At 36.8% G+C, this 14,919-nt stretch overlaps 1 protein-coding gene across 2 annotated transcripts in view; it reads right to left on the reverse strand.

Moving 5' to 3' along the window:
• Positions 1-14,919, reverse strand: part of LOC116463680 (prolyl 4-hydroxylase subunit alpha-1) — a 93,165-nt gene that overhangs the window by 35,538 nt on the left and 42,708 nt on the right. Inside the window, exons 6-9 of one of the 2 annotated variants that reach the window (XM_058434801.1) lie at positions 10,539-10,778; positions 8,252-8,448; positions 4,110-4,286; positions 1,079-1,149 (exon numbers count right to left, since the gene is read on the reverse strand). In XM_058434801.1, the coding sequence (XP_058290784.1) occupies positions 1,079-1,149; positions 4,110-4,286; positions 8,252-8,448; positions 10,539-10,778 (685 nt within the window). Of the gene's footprint in view, positions 1-1,078; positions 1,150-2,166; positions 2,238-4,109; positions 4,287-8,251; positions 8,449-10,538; positions 10,779-14,919 lie in introns of both variants that reach the window. The other variant, XM_058434802.1, reaches the window with a different exon arrangement.

Consider the following 14,919-nt stretch of genomic DNA (forward strand, 5'->3'; position numbering starts at 1 on the left):
TGGCACCCAGTGAACCACAGATGCTATTAAACATCCTACAAAGCTGAAGATAACCCGCAACAACCAGCATTATCTGACTCAAAATGTCAATGGTGCTACTGACAAGGTTAAGAAACCTCATCCTACAGTGACACATTTTTATGCCTGAAAATCTTTTATCACATTATACTTCTCTATATTAAAAATATTTATACAGTTAACAAAAATATGAATTTCCTAAAACAAAAAGCCTGTGTTAAAGACCTATAAAAAGGCTGTGTTAAAGACAGTATCTTCTGGATTGTTACTATAATTATTATTCACATTTGTTAATCTAAATAACATGACTAAACAATCATTATCAAGTAAACAAGTGAGAATGTATTAAGATGTTCCTAATGAGATGGATGGGGCTTATGTTTGTTATATTTCATTAGTTTTTGTGTCTGTGGATAAATAAATATTCTAATTGTTAGAATAAAAGTCAGCACAAAGATATTTCTATTTTCATGAGAGTCGAGAAACCTTCATAAGTAGATGGAAAAGGAGGTCTATTGTAATGTCACCCAATTCTGTGAGCTCTTTCTAAGTTACACAGTGAGCTCTTTTTAAAAAATTATTTTAGTGATCAATCAACTAATAACCTAATAAGATTCTCTTTAAACATTGTTAAAAGCAAGGAACTTGCAAAGGCTTTGTTATATAGTCATTCAAGGCACTTACTTACACAATACCTGCAGCTACTGGGTGACCCTGAGATTTTTAAACCCCTGCTTTACTGCAGAGTCCAAAAGAGGCCTTGTTTAATGAAGGGAATTTGGGAACTTCTCTTAGTTCAATATGAGAACACATTTCACTTATCAAAGTTCGGGGAGCCTCAACAGACATTATGTAAGTTAATGTTACTTTGGAAAACCCCTAGTAACTGCCCCATAACCGTGTTTATCAGTCCATCATGAAAACTCCAGCACAGATACTATCAACTGTCTATGCCTAACCACCTAGGTCTTAGAAACTATATCATGAGTTTTCAGAAAATTAGATTCCCAAGAAAGAAATGGTCCAAATATGACTAAAGTTCTCTCCATTATTCCCTTACCTCTTAGATACTCTGTACTGTGCTGTGGTCAATTTTCCAGTCTCAGGGTCATGTACTGTAGCTCGGCTCAGCTACAAAAAAAGAGAAAGGACAAGGACTTACTCCAGTAGCAGGCAATTTTGGGCTTTTTGTTTTTTGTTTTGCCAAGCCACAGGTGATTGGAAGGGTTCAGATTGGTCTGGATGGTGGGTAATGGTCTCAAATCCACAAAAACATTTAGAAAGGTGGCAGTAAGAACAGCCACTTCCAAATCAAGAGAAAATGAGTTGACAGATTTTTGTTGTAGATTTATTGTCCTTTCACTTTTTTTAAAAAAAAATCATTTGAAGCTGTATGTAAATGATTTATAGCACTGGGTTTCACAGAAACTTTCTCAGATCTAGAAGTTATTTAAATATTTTGAAAAAAATAGTAGACTCCTTAAATTCATTTTTTAAACCTCTCACTGAGATAAAACTTTTTAAATCTCTCTAGCAAAGTAAAAGGCAACTAAGTTTACAACTAATTTTTGGAAGACTGAGCTCAGAAGCATAACTCTGTTCTTCCTACTGCCAACTTTTGAGTCAGCGAATTTTTTTAAATAAAAAACTCAAACAGGAGGAATACAGATTATTACATAATAACAATAGTATTTTACAAGATGTATGAACAAATGCCAACATAGTCACCATGAAGGAGGATGTGAATCACCGCAGCATTTATGAATATGAGAAAACTGCATAGGTAAAGACTACTACTCCCAGATTCAGGAGGCTGCTGCTTTATTTCCCCCTTTGGCAACAAAAGGGAAAAAGAAAACAAGTATCAGGCTGCTTCCTGGATATTTGACACCTGATCTGAAGAAAGATAAAAAGCATATTAATTCCCTAAAAATAACATACCAATTAAAGATTAAAAACAGAACTTCTGGTGAAGGAGAAAGACCTGTGAAACACAAAGCAGTTTATCCATGCATTATCCTGTTTATATACAGGGTGGTGACTTGAACTGGTGACTGAAAATGACCTACTTCCCTTAAATGAATAATTCCTGTAAGATGTATAAAACACTCATTAGAGGACAAAATATGCAGCATACACATCTCTTACCTTTTGCTAATTCTGTAATGTACCGTCTCCAAGTCTCCTGTTATTGGGTTTGAAATGGTGGCTCGCCTCAGCTGTGAAGCCAACCATCAAAATAGTTGCATTACAAGACAAAAAACTGAATCACATTTACCCAACCAGTCAGAATTCCAGGGTTTTTACAAAGGAGGCTAAAAAGAGAAAATAACTCCATACACTTCCAGTCACCTTGTGCTGAGCCGTGAAAGCCAGTTAGTTTTTTAGGTTTTTGGGGTTTTTTTTTCAATTTTTTTGTTTGTTTTGCATAGATGGAGGACATACAAACAAGAGATTGGAAATTAAATTTCTTTCAATGGTGAAAGGACATGACAGTGAGAAAAAGAGACATATCTAAAATGTGAAGTCTAATTTACAGTTAAAAGAATGGCCATCTGGGGGTGGAGAGAGAAGGGGAAAAAAAAAGAATGCCTATTTGCAATTAATGATCCATTACAAAACCTTTAATTTTTTTTAGTGATGGAACTGTTTGCACAGGTTAATGTTTAAAATTCATTTTGAGGTCAATCTTTTGTCCCTTCAAGATATCCACTCATTAACATACACAGTGAAATAATATTGGATTGAGAACAAAGGCAGAGGAAAAGAGCTCATAAATGTTAAAAACAGTAAGAGGTGACGGCCTAGATAATAATTTCAATTTTTTTTTAATGGAAGGATGATTCTGAAGTTGTGAGAGCATGAAATTTTATTGCCATTAAATTTATTGATCAAAAACAATACAAATTGAGGAATCTCCAGAATATAACTTGATCTCCAAGTTGAAATGAATTAATTACCTTGGATGGCACCAATAATACATATTAATGTTAGACCAGTGTTTTGCATTTATAATGTAATCTTTGGCCAAAAACAAAAACAAACAAAAAAAAACACCACCAATTTGGAGAAGCAGAAAAACTCTAAAAGAAATTCTAACTTCATTTTGTAGTATAGATATCCAGATAATTCAAACCTTTGATATCATAAGGGTCAACAAACTATGGCCACAGACCAAATTCAGCCTGCTGCCTGTCACTGGAAATAAAATTTTACTGTAATATAGCCACACTCTTTCATTTACATATTTTCTTCAGCTGCTTTTGCACTGTAATGGCAGAACTAAATAGTCATGACAGAGATCATATGGCCTCCAAAGCCTAAAAAATATCTAATATTGACCTTTATGGAAAAAATCTGCCAACTCCTGTGTAGTAAGACAGCAAAGCATGCCTAGAATTTATTCAACAATCTCTTTATGAAAGTGATGGCAGCTTGTATTTTACTATCAAGAAGACCAAATATGTTTTAAGAACAAGCTGATGGGAGAAAAGGCAAGAGCATAAAGGGTAGTCTTTTCCACATTCTCACTAAAGAGTTTTTATGCTCAACACTAAGCTTATAGATTTGGTTTACATTAGATTCTTTTTAAGAGAAATTATGTGGGTTAAAGTCAGAAAACTATCACCATTTCAAATTAACATAATGCTTGTGCCCAATTATATCTTTTTATAATAGTAACAATGTGCCTAAAAGGGAATAAAAATACTTCCATGGTATTCTTTCCATAAAAATACAGAAGTGAAAAAGCTGGCTTTGAGTAGCCTCTGAGATTAAAAGACTCCAAAATATAGAGAAAAGTTCATCAGGAAGACAGTGAAACACAAATTTGTTAATGGTGAATAAGAATCTCATCAATAATTTTCATAATTCAGTGCTTAAAACCCAGTTGAAGGGTACGTTACTTGTGTTGATAACAAATGGAAAAACTGGCATAAACACAGCATCATTAGTAACTCCATTATGCTGAGGCAAAATATCTTTAAAAAATCTGTGGTGTTATTAGTATATCAATTATCCTGTTTTTTTACAAAGAAAAATTGATACAAAGGTACAGTAAATTGAGGAGAAAGAAAGAAAACATTATTTACCCTTGGTTTTGCTAGGTCTTTGACGATTTCAATTTCCGCATCAGAAATAATATCATGGAAGCGAATAATACGAGGCTTGTCCCATTCATCCTCCTGTTTAGCTGGAGCCAGAATGAATTTAGGATTACGGTTTCCATCATGGTAGCGGCAAAAGAGTTTTTTCTGTCTCCGAGGGGTCTAAACATAAAGTTAAGAATATGATGAATATATTAGAGTAATAATACTTTTAATATCTATTCCTATGCAGGTAAGAGACAATAATCATGCTTGCATATACAGAGTATCTCTGGAAAAATATACAAAAGAAGCAGTATTCTGCAAATATTTTGCCTCAAACAGGATGTTCAGAATTTTAAATACAGTATTAATGATTATTTTCTGGGTGAGAGAGGCAAGGCCTTAAATAAGGAAAAAGGTAGTGTATCTCTTCTAACCCTTCACTCATCAAAATAAAGTTCAAATGTTTAAATACGAAAAAAATGCCATGTTTATGAAAATATTAAATGAATGCCTGGCATTGCTCTAAATGGCACAAAGTAACTGGAAAGCACCCAGAGACAAAAAGTTTCTAGAAGAAAAAAAAAAACTAGGTTTTCCTAAATACCTCACAGTTAAAAGCTTGTGGAAAAAAAAAAAAAAAAAAAAGGAATTTTTTAAGGGCAAAATAAAAAATGGATAGCTCTGAAAAAGAAAAATAAATTATTAAACAAAGATCCCAGACGCTTTTATTAGGCGGTATAAAAATAGAGCAGTCAACAAAACAAATTCCCTTCAATCATCTATGTATTATTATTAATAAGTTATTTTGTTGCCTACTTCTCTTAATTAAACAAGTATGTCAGGCCTGGCATGGTGGATCATGCCTATAACCCCAGCACTTTGGGATGCTGAGGTAGGAGGATCACTTGAGCCCAAGGAGACCAAGACCAGCCTAGGTCACACAGCGAAATCTCATCTCTACAAAAAATTTAAAAAATTAGCCAGACATGAGGGCACTTGCCTGTAGTCCCACATACTTGAGGGGCTGAAATGGGAGGATTGCTTAAGCCCAGGAGGTAGAGGTTGCAGTGGGCCATGATCATGCCACTACACTCCAGCCTGGGTGACAGAGCAAGATGCTGTCTCAAAAAAACAAAACAAAACAAAAACAAGTATGTCACATAAGCAGGAATAGGAGTAGTCTGTTTCAATTATTATACTAATAATATACTAAAACAAATAATGATTCATGTTTATTCTCCATGCACTTTACCTAGAGTCAAATCCAAGGCTTTAATTTTTAGTAAGTCTTTTATATAATGATGAGATGAATGTAGCTATTCTGAGAAAAAGAATTTTTTGTTTTTGTTTTTGTTTAGACAAAGTCTTGCTCTGTCACCCAGGCTGGATTGCAATGCCTTGATCTCGGCTTACTGCAGCCTCCACCTCTTGGGTTCAAGCAATTCTCCTGCCTCAGCCTCCCAAGTAGCTGAGATTACAAGGCCCTGCCACCATGCTTGGCTAACTTTTTGTATTTTTAGTAGAGATGGGGTTTCACCATGTTGGCCAGGCTGGTCTTGAACTCCTGACCTCAAGTGATCTGCCCGCCTTGGCATCACGAAGTGCTGAGATTACAGGCATCAGCCATCGTGCCTGGCAAGAATGTTCTTTTGATCTTAGGTAAAGTTCAGTATGTGTTACATTAACAAACTGGGAAATTAGCAGATTCTTGTTTTATATCTACAGTTTTATTTTGTTCCTTAAGAGTTATTAAGAGCAATAAAAATTTCTGCTTACTGCAGAAATTTGAACACTAGATATTTGATATTACAAAACTTGTGAATTTTTAAGTGATAATGGTATTGTAGTTATTTTGAATTTGTATCTTCAAAAGATACATACTAAAATATTTAGCAATGAAACAGAAAAGAAAACGTTTAATGAGGGGATGGGCGTGGTGGCTCACACCCGTAATCCCAGCACTTTGGGAGGCCGAGGCAGGTGGATCACGAGGTCAGGAGATCGAGGCCATCCTGGCTAACAAGGTGAAACCCTATCTCTACTAAAAATACAAAAAATTAGCTGGACGTGGTGGCAGGCGCCTGTAGTCCCAGCTACTCAGGAGGCTGAGGCAGGAGAATGGCATGAACCCGGGGGGCAGAGCTTGCAGTGAGCCGAGATGGCACCACTGCACTCTAGCCTGGGCAACAGAGCAAGACTCCATCTCAGAAAAAAAAAAGAAAGAGAAGAAAATATTTAATGAGTCTAACAGTGTCACTATCTTTGTATTTACTCATTAGCTCAAGCATGTCCTCCTAGGACTCCATGAACCTATTGAAAGTGTCAACATAGGTATTGTATACTTTGCTGTTAGTGATTAAGCTGCCAACAGTCATCAAAATCAAAATGCAAAGCCCTGCTTGAGTTTACCAGTAGTAAAGAAAATGTTAAACACTTTTCAAATGTTTACACTTAAAAGTACTTACTCCAAAAATTCACTAACTCCTTCTATGCAAGCCTGCGTTCAGCTGAAAACTAATACCACATGAAATTCCTTTTCAAAAGGTTCCATAATCAATTAAATTGAGAAAGAATGTATATCATATCACAATGCATATTATCATAAAAAGGTTCTGAGAAGTCTTGAGGCTAAACAAAAACCTATGTTCAACTTTGTTTAACAAATGTTCCCCAGACTTTGTTCTTTTTTGCTTTTGGCCTAATATCTATTAACATCTATAGAACTGGAATTCTGAGTTATAAATACATATACAATAAAGTAATATTTATAGATACATTTTAAAGAAACATTAAAGACAAAATCTGTTAAAAACTTTCTGCATTTTCAGTATTAAACAGACTAAAGCATTTCACTAAGCAATCTTGTCAAGATTAACTAGGAGCAAAACTACAAGGGATTATTGTATAGATGAATCTGTTGTATCTCATAAGATGCACAGAGTAGTGTTATCTCTAAGTCTGCTGAACAGATGGGTGTGGTGGCTCACGCCTATAATCCCAGCACTTTGGGAGGCCAAGGCGGAAGGATCACCTGAGGTCAGGAGTTTGAGACCAGCCTGGCCAACATAACAAAACCCCATCTTCACTAAAAATACAAAAAAGTTAGCCAGGCATGGTGGCGAATGCCTGTAGTCCCAGCTACTCGGGAGGCTGAAGCACGAGAATTGCTTGAACCCAGGAGGCAGAGGTTGCAGTGAGCCAAGACTGCACTACTGCATTCCAGGCTGGGTGATAGGGTGGATTTCTGTCTCAAAAAAAAAAAAATACTGCTGAAATATCTCTTGCATTAAATATAAGAAAAACTATCACTTCCTTTAAACTTACTTGATCCTTCACCCTGGAAGGATCAAATGAAAAAGGTAATATTGCCACAAACATATGTAATAGTATATGATTTGCAAGCTTTATTTTAAAGCTATTTTACTAATAATTGGAACATATTAAATGTGGCACCCACAGAGAGATAATGGTATACTGTAATTTTTTTTTAGAAGTTTTTTTAGGCCGGGCACAGTGGCTCACGCCTGTAATCCCACTACTTTGGGAGACCAAAGCAGGTGGATCACAAGGTCAGGAGTTTGAGACCAGCCTGGCCAACATGGTGAAACCCCATCTCTACTAAAAATACAAAAATTAGCCAGGTGTGGTGGCGGGCACCTGTAATCCCAGCTACTCAGGAGGCTGAGGCAGGTGAATCGCTTGAACCCAAGAGGCGGAATTTGCAGTGAGCCGAGATCGCACCACTGCACTCTAGCCTGGGCGGCAGGGTGAGATCCGTCTCAAAACAAACAAACAAAAAAAAGGTTTTTAGAGACAGGGTCTTATTCTGTAGCCCTGGCTGGAGTGCAGTGGTGTAATCATAACTCACTGTACCCCTGAACTCCTGGATTCAAGTGATCCTCCCACCTCAGACTCCTGAGTAATGAAGACTACAAGTGTACACCAGCATGCCCAGCACATTTTTAAATTTTTTTGTAATGGGGTCTATGTTGCCTAAGCTGACATACTGTTAATATTTTAATGCAGTCATTCTGATTTTTATCACATAGGCTTAAATATAAAATAACTGATTCTCTCCAGAACTGTGTACAAACACATACACACACACATTCACATACACACAATTGGCTTTTCCACTTTACCATTTTGATACCCTCCCCACGGCACAGCATTTCGTACTTCTGTCTCTCTGGCAGGTAATCCACAGCAACCCCTTTTTTCTTTGGTGTAGTTTTCTGATCAGATTGGTCATCTGAAGCAGACTTATTGACATCTTTTTCTTTAGCCATTATATACTCAAAATATTTTAAGTTACCATTAGCTCTCTGATGTTCAGGATCTATTAGAAGAGAAACAAAGCATGTCCATGGGTAAGTTCACACTTGTTCAAGCATCAGAATACAGTAATATAAAAATAGGAGACATTATAATTTATCTTCCAAACCAGGTTGCTTTTGTGAGTGAAAGGAGGCACTAATAAAAATTATTATACCAAAATAATAGGTATAAGTTACTACTGCCCCCAAGTAAATCAGGACATACAGTCACTTATATAAAAACAGTTCTGGGCCAGGCCTGGTGGCTCACGCCTATAATCCCAGCATTTTGGGAGACTGAGGTGGGTGGATTACCTGAGGTCAGGAGTTCAAGACCAGCCTGACCAACATAGTGAAACTTCGTCTCTACTAAAAATACAAAATTAGCTGGGCGTGGTGATGGGTGCCTGTAATCCCAGCTACTCAGGAGGCTGAGGCAGGAGAATCACTTGAACCCGGGAGGTGGGGGTTGCAGTGAGCCGAGATCATGCCATTGCACTCCAGCCTGGGCAAAAAGAGTGAAACTCTGTCTCAAAAAAGACAGCTCTGGAGACAGAAACAGCCATTTATTTAAAGGTGGCAACTGGTGCTTTTACTTTGAGAATTTACTAATCAGCTAAAGGAACTAAGTTCAATTTGATGTCAAATGAATTTTAAAATCTTACTCATCCTACTTATTTTAAGAAATGAAAAAGATTTTTCCAAGACTGAAAAACAATCACATGAGGAAGACAGGGGATAAGCAATTCAAAAGCAACCTTTACCACAGATACATTATAAATGTAGCCTACTTCTAAGGGCTGAGTGAAGTTCAGTCCCAAATTTCTAAGTAAGAAGGAAAAGGGAAACTAAAGATATAATTTTCAAATAAGCTGGAATCCACTAACTGCCTCAGAATTGCTAGTCATAATTTTGAACTACCTTTTAGTAGAAGAAAAGAAGACTAAGCTGCCCATCTGAGAGGAAAAAAAAAAAACTAAAGAACCACACACACATAAAAATAAAAAGGCAGAAGAATATATAGAGACTTCACTTGTGACAGTAACTGTTTAGGATACCTAGGCTTAGATTGTAAAATATTTCTTGTCCTTCAGAAACTGCTCACAATAAATGTTATGATATCCAATATTAACCTAATGTTGTAAAAGCAAAGGAAAAGTGTGTGCAGGGAAGAGGAGTATACACTAAAAGGAAACAAATGTGTAGGTGTCTTTGAGTGACGGCTTATAGATGACTCTTCTGTATCTTTTTCTGTTTTAATAAATTTTCTATAATGAGTACAAAGCATATTTTAAATCAAGAGGAAATACCACTGGAAAATACTGAAAGGAAAAAAGATTATTTGAACCAATATCTTGATTTATTATCACCCAACTAAGAAATAACCCAATTATCTAAAGTTCATTTTCAGCAGATCAATCCTTTTGAGCTGTTTGATTCTAACATGCACATATTTTCCTATTTTGTAAAAATAATTTTTAAAGTTTTAAAGCTTCATTATATACCAGAGGCCACCTAAACTTATTATCATACAAATTCTGGACTCCATCTCCAGAGATTACAATTTAGTAGATCTAAGGTAGAGATCAAGAAATTTTCATTTCTAACAAATATCCAAGTAATTCTGATGCATGTGATGCTTGGGCCATACTTGAAGAAACACTACATCTCTGTTCAAAGTACTACTGATAAAATTCTCCTAAGGTATATTTTTTCAACATTTGAATATGATAAATATATTTTCAGCCCATCTATTTTACATCACTTTATTTTAAAATATGAAATGCAATAAAACATCCTTCAAAGGAAACTGATTAAAATGGCAACATGGTAAACAAACATTTTTGACTGAGTTAGTTACGTTAGCTTCAATTTTGAAATTCCTGGAGAATATAGAACAGAGGAACACAACCAATGTTGTAGGACTATTAGGTGAGAAAAATCAGCCATCATTTACTTTGAGAATAAAGAAGATAGCGTATATTTAACAAGTAAAGCTCCTGACTTCTAACAAGTAAGAAAATACCATATATAAATGAGGGAAAGACAGAAAAATAGAGAATATATATCCCTCAATATAACTATAACCTTAAATTAGGCCCAGATAACATACCTAGTTCAAGAAGCTTCTTTGTGAGCAAAAGTGCCTTATCCAGGTCTCCCTGCTGATATACTGCATAGCTCAAATAATCTAGAACAGAGACTTTATCTATGGTAGAAATCTCGCCTTCATCCAGTTGCCTTAGGGCTTGTTCCATCCACAGTTCTGTATGGTAATAATCTGCTTCTGTATAGGCCACTTTGCCCAACTCAAAGCAGTCCTCAGCTGTTAGAAAAGATTTGTGTTTCACTCCTATGAAAAGAAAATACAGAGAACTTTAGGAATCTTAACACTACTGTGTATTTATTTAGGACTACACAGCTTTCAAAATGCTGTCTCACTTCTATTGGAAGTTCACAATAATCCTCTGGATAAGCAAAAATTACCCTAATTTTATAGACAAAGGAACAATCTATAATATAATGTAGACAAACAAGAATCACACAGCTGGTAATAGGGGACACAGAACCTAGAGAACCCAAGACTGAAATTATCAGCCATCATACCAAAATGAAACATCCATTAAGTTGAAATATACTATTTCCTAACAGTAGGAATTACCATATGAGATACACCTTTTTTTTTTTTTTTTTTTGAGACAGAGTCTTGCTCTGTTGCCCAGGCTGGAATGCAATGGCACAATCTCAGCTCACCACAACCTCCGCCTCCCAGGTTCAAGTGATTCTCCTGTCTCAGCCTTCTGAGTAGCTGGGATTACAGGCATATGCCACCATGCCCAGCTAATTTTGTATTTTTAGTAGAGATGGAGTTTCTCTGTGTTGATCAGGCTGGTCTCAAACTCCTGATTTCAGGTGATCCACCCACCTTGGCCTCCCAAAGTTCTGGGATTACAGGCATAAGCCACTGCGCACGGCCACCATATGAAATATATCTATCTCACTCCTAACCAATGATCTGGGCAAGAGATGAATGTACAGGAGTAGAGATAAATATGTCAACTGGATTCTTTCTTTTAAACAGCATTAATACGTCATTTAAATACCATAAATTCACTCATTGAAAGATTCCAGTAGTTCTTAGTATATTTACAGAGTAGAGCAACCATCACCACAATCTAATTTTAGAAAATTTTCTTTTTTTTTTTATTTTTTAAATGGTTTTTATTTTTGAACAAACTACATGTTTAAAAACTTTTAAAAACATATGTATTTGCCCTGGGGAACCGTCGCCGTCGCCGCATCTCCTCATTAGGCTCAGTTTATTTTCCCCTTTTGCTTTTCTGTTGTTTTTTTTTCCTTCCTTTTAATAAAACTACCCCCCACCGTCCCGCCCCTGCTTTCCTAACCTTGCTGCTTTCACAGGGTGGGAAACAAAATTCGAGGGAAATTCCCTGGAAATATGAGGGAAATCTCTGCCTTGCACCACCAGAGGGGCATAAATTTGATAAGTTCTAACCTCTTCTTGCCCTTAAGGGTCTTTACCTCCCTCCCTCACCGACTAAGATTTGGTCATGTTGCGTATAACTTAACGACAAAAATGGAAATATTGGCCGTGCGTGGTGGCTCACGCCTGTAATCCCAGCACTTTGGGAGGCCGAGGCGGGCGGATCACGAGGTTAGGAGTTCGAGACCAGCCTGGCCAACATGGTGAAAACCCACCTCCACAAAAAAAATACAAAAATTAGCCAGGCGTGGTGGCAGGCGCCTGTAGTCCCAGCTACTCGGGAGGCTGAGGCAGGAGAATCGCTTGACGGGAAGTGGAGGTTGCAGTGAGCCGAGATCGTGCCTTTGCACTCCAGCGTGGAAGACAGTGAGACTCTGTCTCAAAAAAAATGAAAAATTAGCCGGGCGTGGTGGCGGGCACCTGTAATCCCAGCTACTTGGGGGGCTGAGGCAGGAGAATCAATTGAACCCGGGAGGCGGAGGCTGCAGTGGGCCAGGATCGCACCACTGCACTCCAGCACGGAAGACCAGCGAGACTCCATCTCAAAAAAAAGAAAAAGAAAAAAAGGAAATGTTAAGTTTCATGTGTTCCGGGAAAAATAAATCTAGTAGACTAGCTCGGGGAGTCTTCAGGTTTTCCTATGAATATCTTGGATTACTTAGACAAAATTGGAGTTTATGTGATCAAAATGCCTTGTGAAGGCCTTTTGCTGAGTTTTGGGGGGAAAGATTGTCATGGTTTGCTTTTTACTTAAGCTAGGCTACTCAGGAGATGTCTCAAGTTATGAACAAGAGATCCGCTAGTACTTTGTTTTGTTTTTTTTCATCAAAACTTGTGTGGTTCCTAATTAATTTTAGTTGCTCCCATGTTTGCTAATTCTAAATAACAGCATTTGTTAAACTTGTAAGGTAAATCTGTTAAATAGAGAAAGTAAATTTAGATAAACTGATAGGCTAGATAAGGTTTACTCTAAGACGTGAAAGATCTGAACTTAATTTCCTTTACTAAAGGTAGGAAGAGATATGACTTTATTCAAATAGTTGATACGTTTCATTATCTTTACAACTGGTATAAAGAAAAAAGAGACACATTGATACGTAATTTACTTACTCTAAGGGGTGAAGATCTGAATCGAGTAAGTTTCCTTTATTCTTAGAGATATAAAAGGCTGTGACTTTATTCAAGTACTTGATTGACCTTGTTATATCATCTGGTATGAAGTGTGAAAGATATGAATCTAACAACTTTCCTTATTTCTTAGAGATAGAGAAATATCTAAAAACACTCTTTAAAATATTAAAGTTTTGTTCTATTTTGTTACATCAAAAGTGAACAATATACTTTTGTTATTTGAGACTTGTTAATATCCTTGAATTTTCCAAAAGAATATAAAGTGAAATGATTTACAGTCAACAACTTACGAAAATTTTAATTTTAATCTTTACTTTCTGTAATTCAGTGAGATTAATTTTGGAAAGTCTTTCTACATTCCAACTGCTCTAAGAACATTTTCATCACTCCAAAAAGAAACCCTGTAACCATTAACGGTCACTACCCATTAACTTCCCCACCCTGCCCCAGCCCTAGACAACCACTAATCTACTTTCTGTCTCTACAAATTTGCCTATTCTGGACATAATGCTACTGTGAACATGTGTGTGTAAGTTTCTATGTGAACATGTTTTCATTTCTTGAGTATATACATATGAGTGGAACTGACTGGTCCTATAGCAACTCTATGCTTAATGTTTTGAGGAACTGCCAAACTGTTTTCCAAAGTGGCTACAACATTTTACATTCCCACCAACAAGGTATGAAATTCCAATTTCTCCACATCCTTGCTAATGCTTGTTATTGTCCTTTTTTATTGTAGACATTCTGGTGAGTATGAAGAGGCATTTCATTGTGGTTTTGATTTGCATTTCCCTGTTGACTAATGATGTTGAGCCTATTATCGTGTGCTTATGTAAATTTGTGTATCTTCTTTGGAAAAAATACCTTTTCAAAGCTTTTGCCCATTTAAAAAATTTGGTGGCTAGGCATGGTGGTTTCACACCTGTAATCCAGTGTTTGGGAGGCCAAGGAAGGAGAACTGCTTAAGGCCAGGAGTTTGAGACGAACCTGGACAACGTAATGAGACCCTCATATCTAACAAAAAAAAATTTTAGAAATTAGCCAGACATTGTGGTGCATACCTGTAGTCCTGGCTAGCTGGGAGGCTAAGGCAAGAAGACGGCTTAAGCCCAAGAGTTCAAGGTTACAGTGAGCTATGACTGCACCACTGCTTGCACTCTGTTAGAGTTCTTTATTGAGACAGAGTCTCACTCTGTCACCCAGGCTGGAGTGCAGTGGCACGATCTCAGCTCACTGTAATCTCCGTCTCCCAGGTTCAAGCGATTCTCCTGCCTCAGCCTCCCAAGTAGCTGGGATTACAGGCGTGTGCTACCATGCTGGCTAATTTTTGTATTTTTAGTAAAGACGGGGTTTCACCATGTTGGCCAGGCTGGTCTTGAACTCCTGACCTCACGTGATCCACCCGCTTCAGCCTCCCAAACTGCTGGGATTACAGGTGTGAGCCACTGTGGGTACCTGGCTCAGCTACATGATTTTAAAATATTTTTCCCATTCTATGTGTTGTCTTTTCACTCTCTTGATGGTGCACTTTTGAAACTGTGATGGAGTCCAACTTATTAATCTTTTAGCACTTGTGCTTTTGGTGTTATTATGTCAACTCGCTTCTGCAGTGAAACTTCTATTTTAAGAAAAGGAGGTATCTGATAGTTCACATGAGATAAAATATAAATAGAAAACACTTCAGAAAATAGTCTCATTCATCACTGAAGAAATTAAAACCACCACAAACAAAAATATTTTAAAATAATGGCCTAGATTTATTGAGGTCTTACTATCTGCCAAGTTATTTGTCACTTATTTAATCCTCAAAGCCATCTTATTACAGATGAGGAACTAAAATAAAGGTTAACTAATA

The sequence above is a fragment of the Hylobates moloch genome, unplaced genomic scaffold, assembly GCF_009828535.3.
Source record: "Hylobates moloch isolate HMO894 unplaced genomic scaffold, HMol_V3 SCAFFOLD_52, whole genome shotgun sequence".
In the NCBI taxonomy this organism is placed as follows: Eukaryota; Metazoa; Chordata; class Mammalia; order Primates; family Hylobatidae; genus Hylobates; species Hylobates moloch.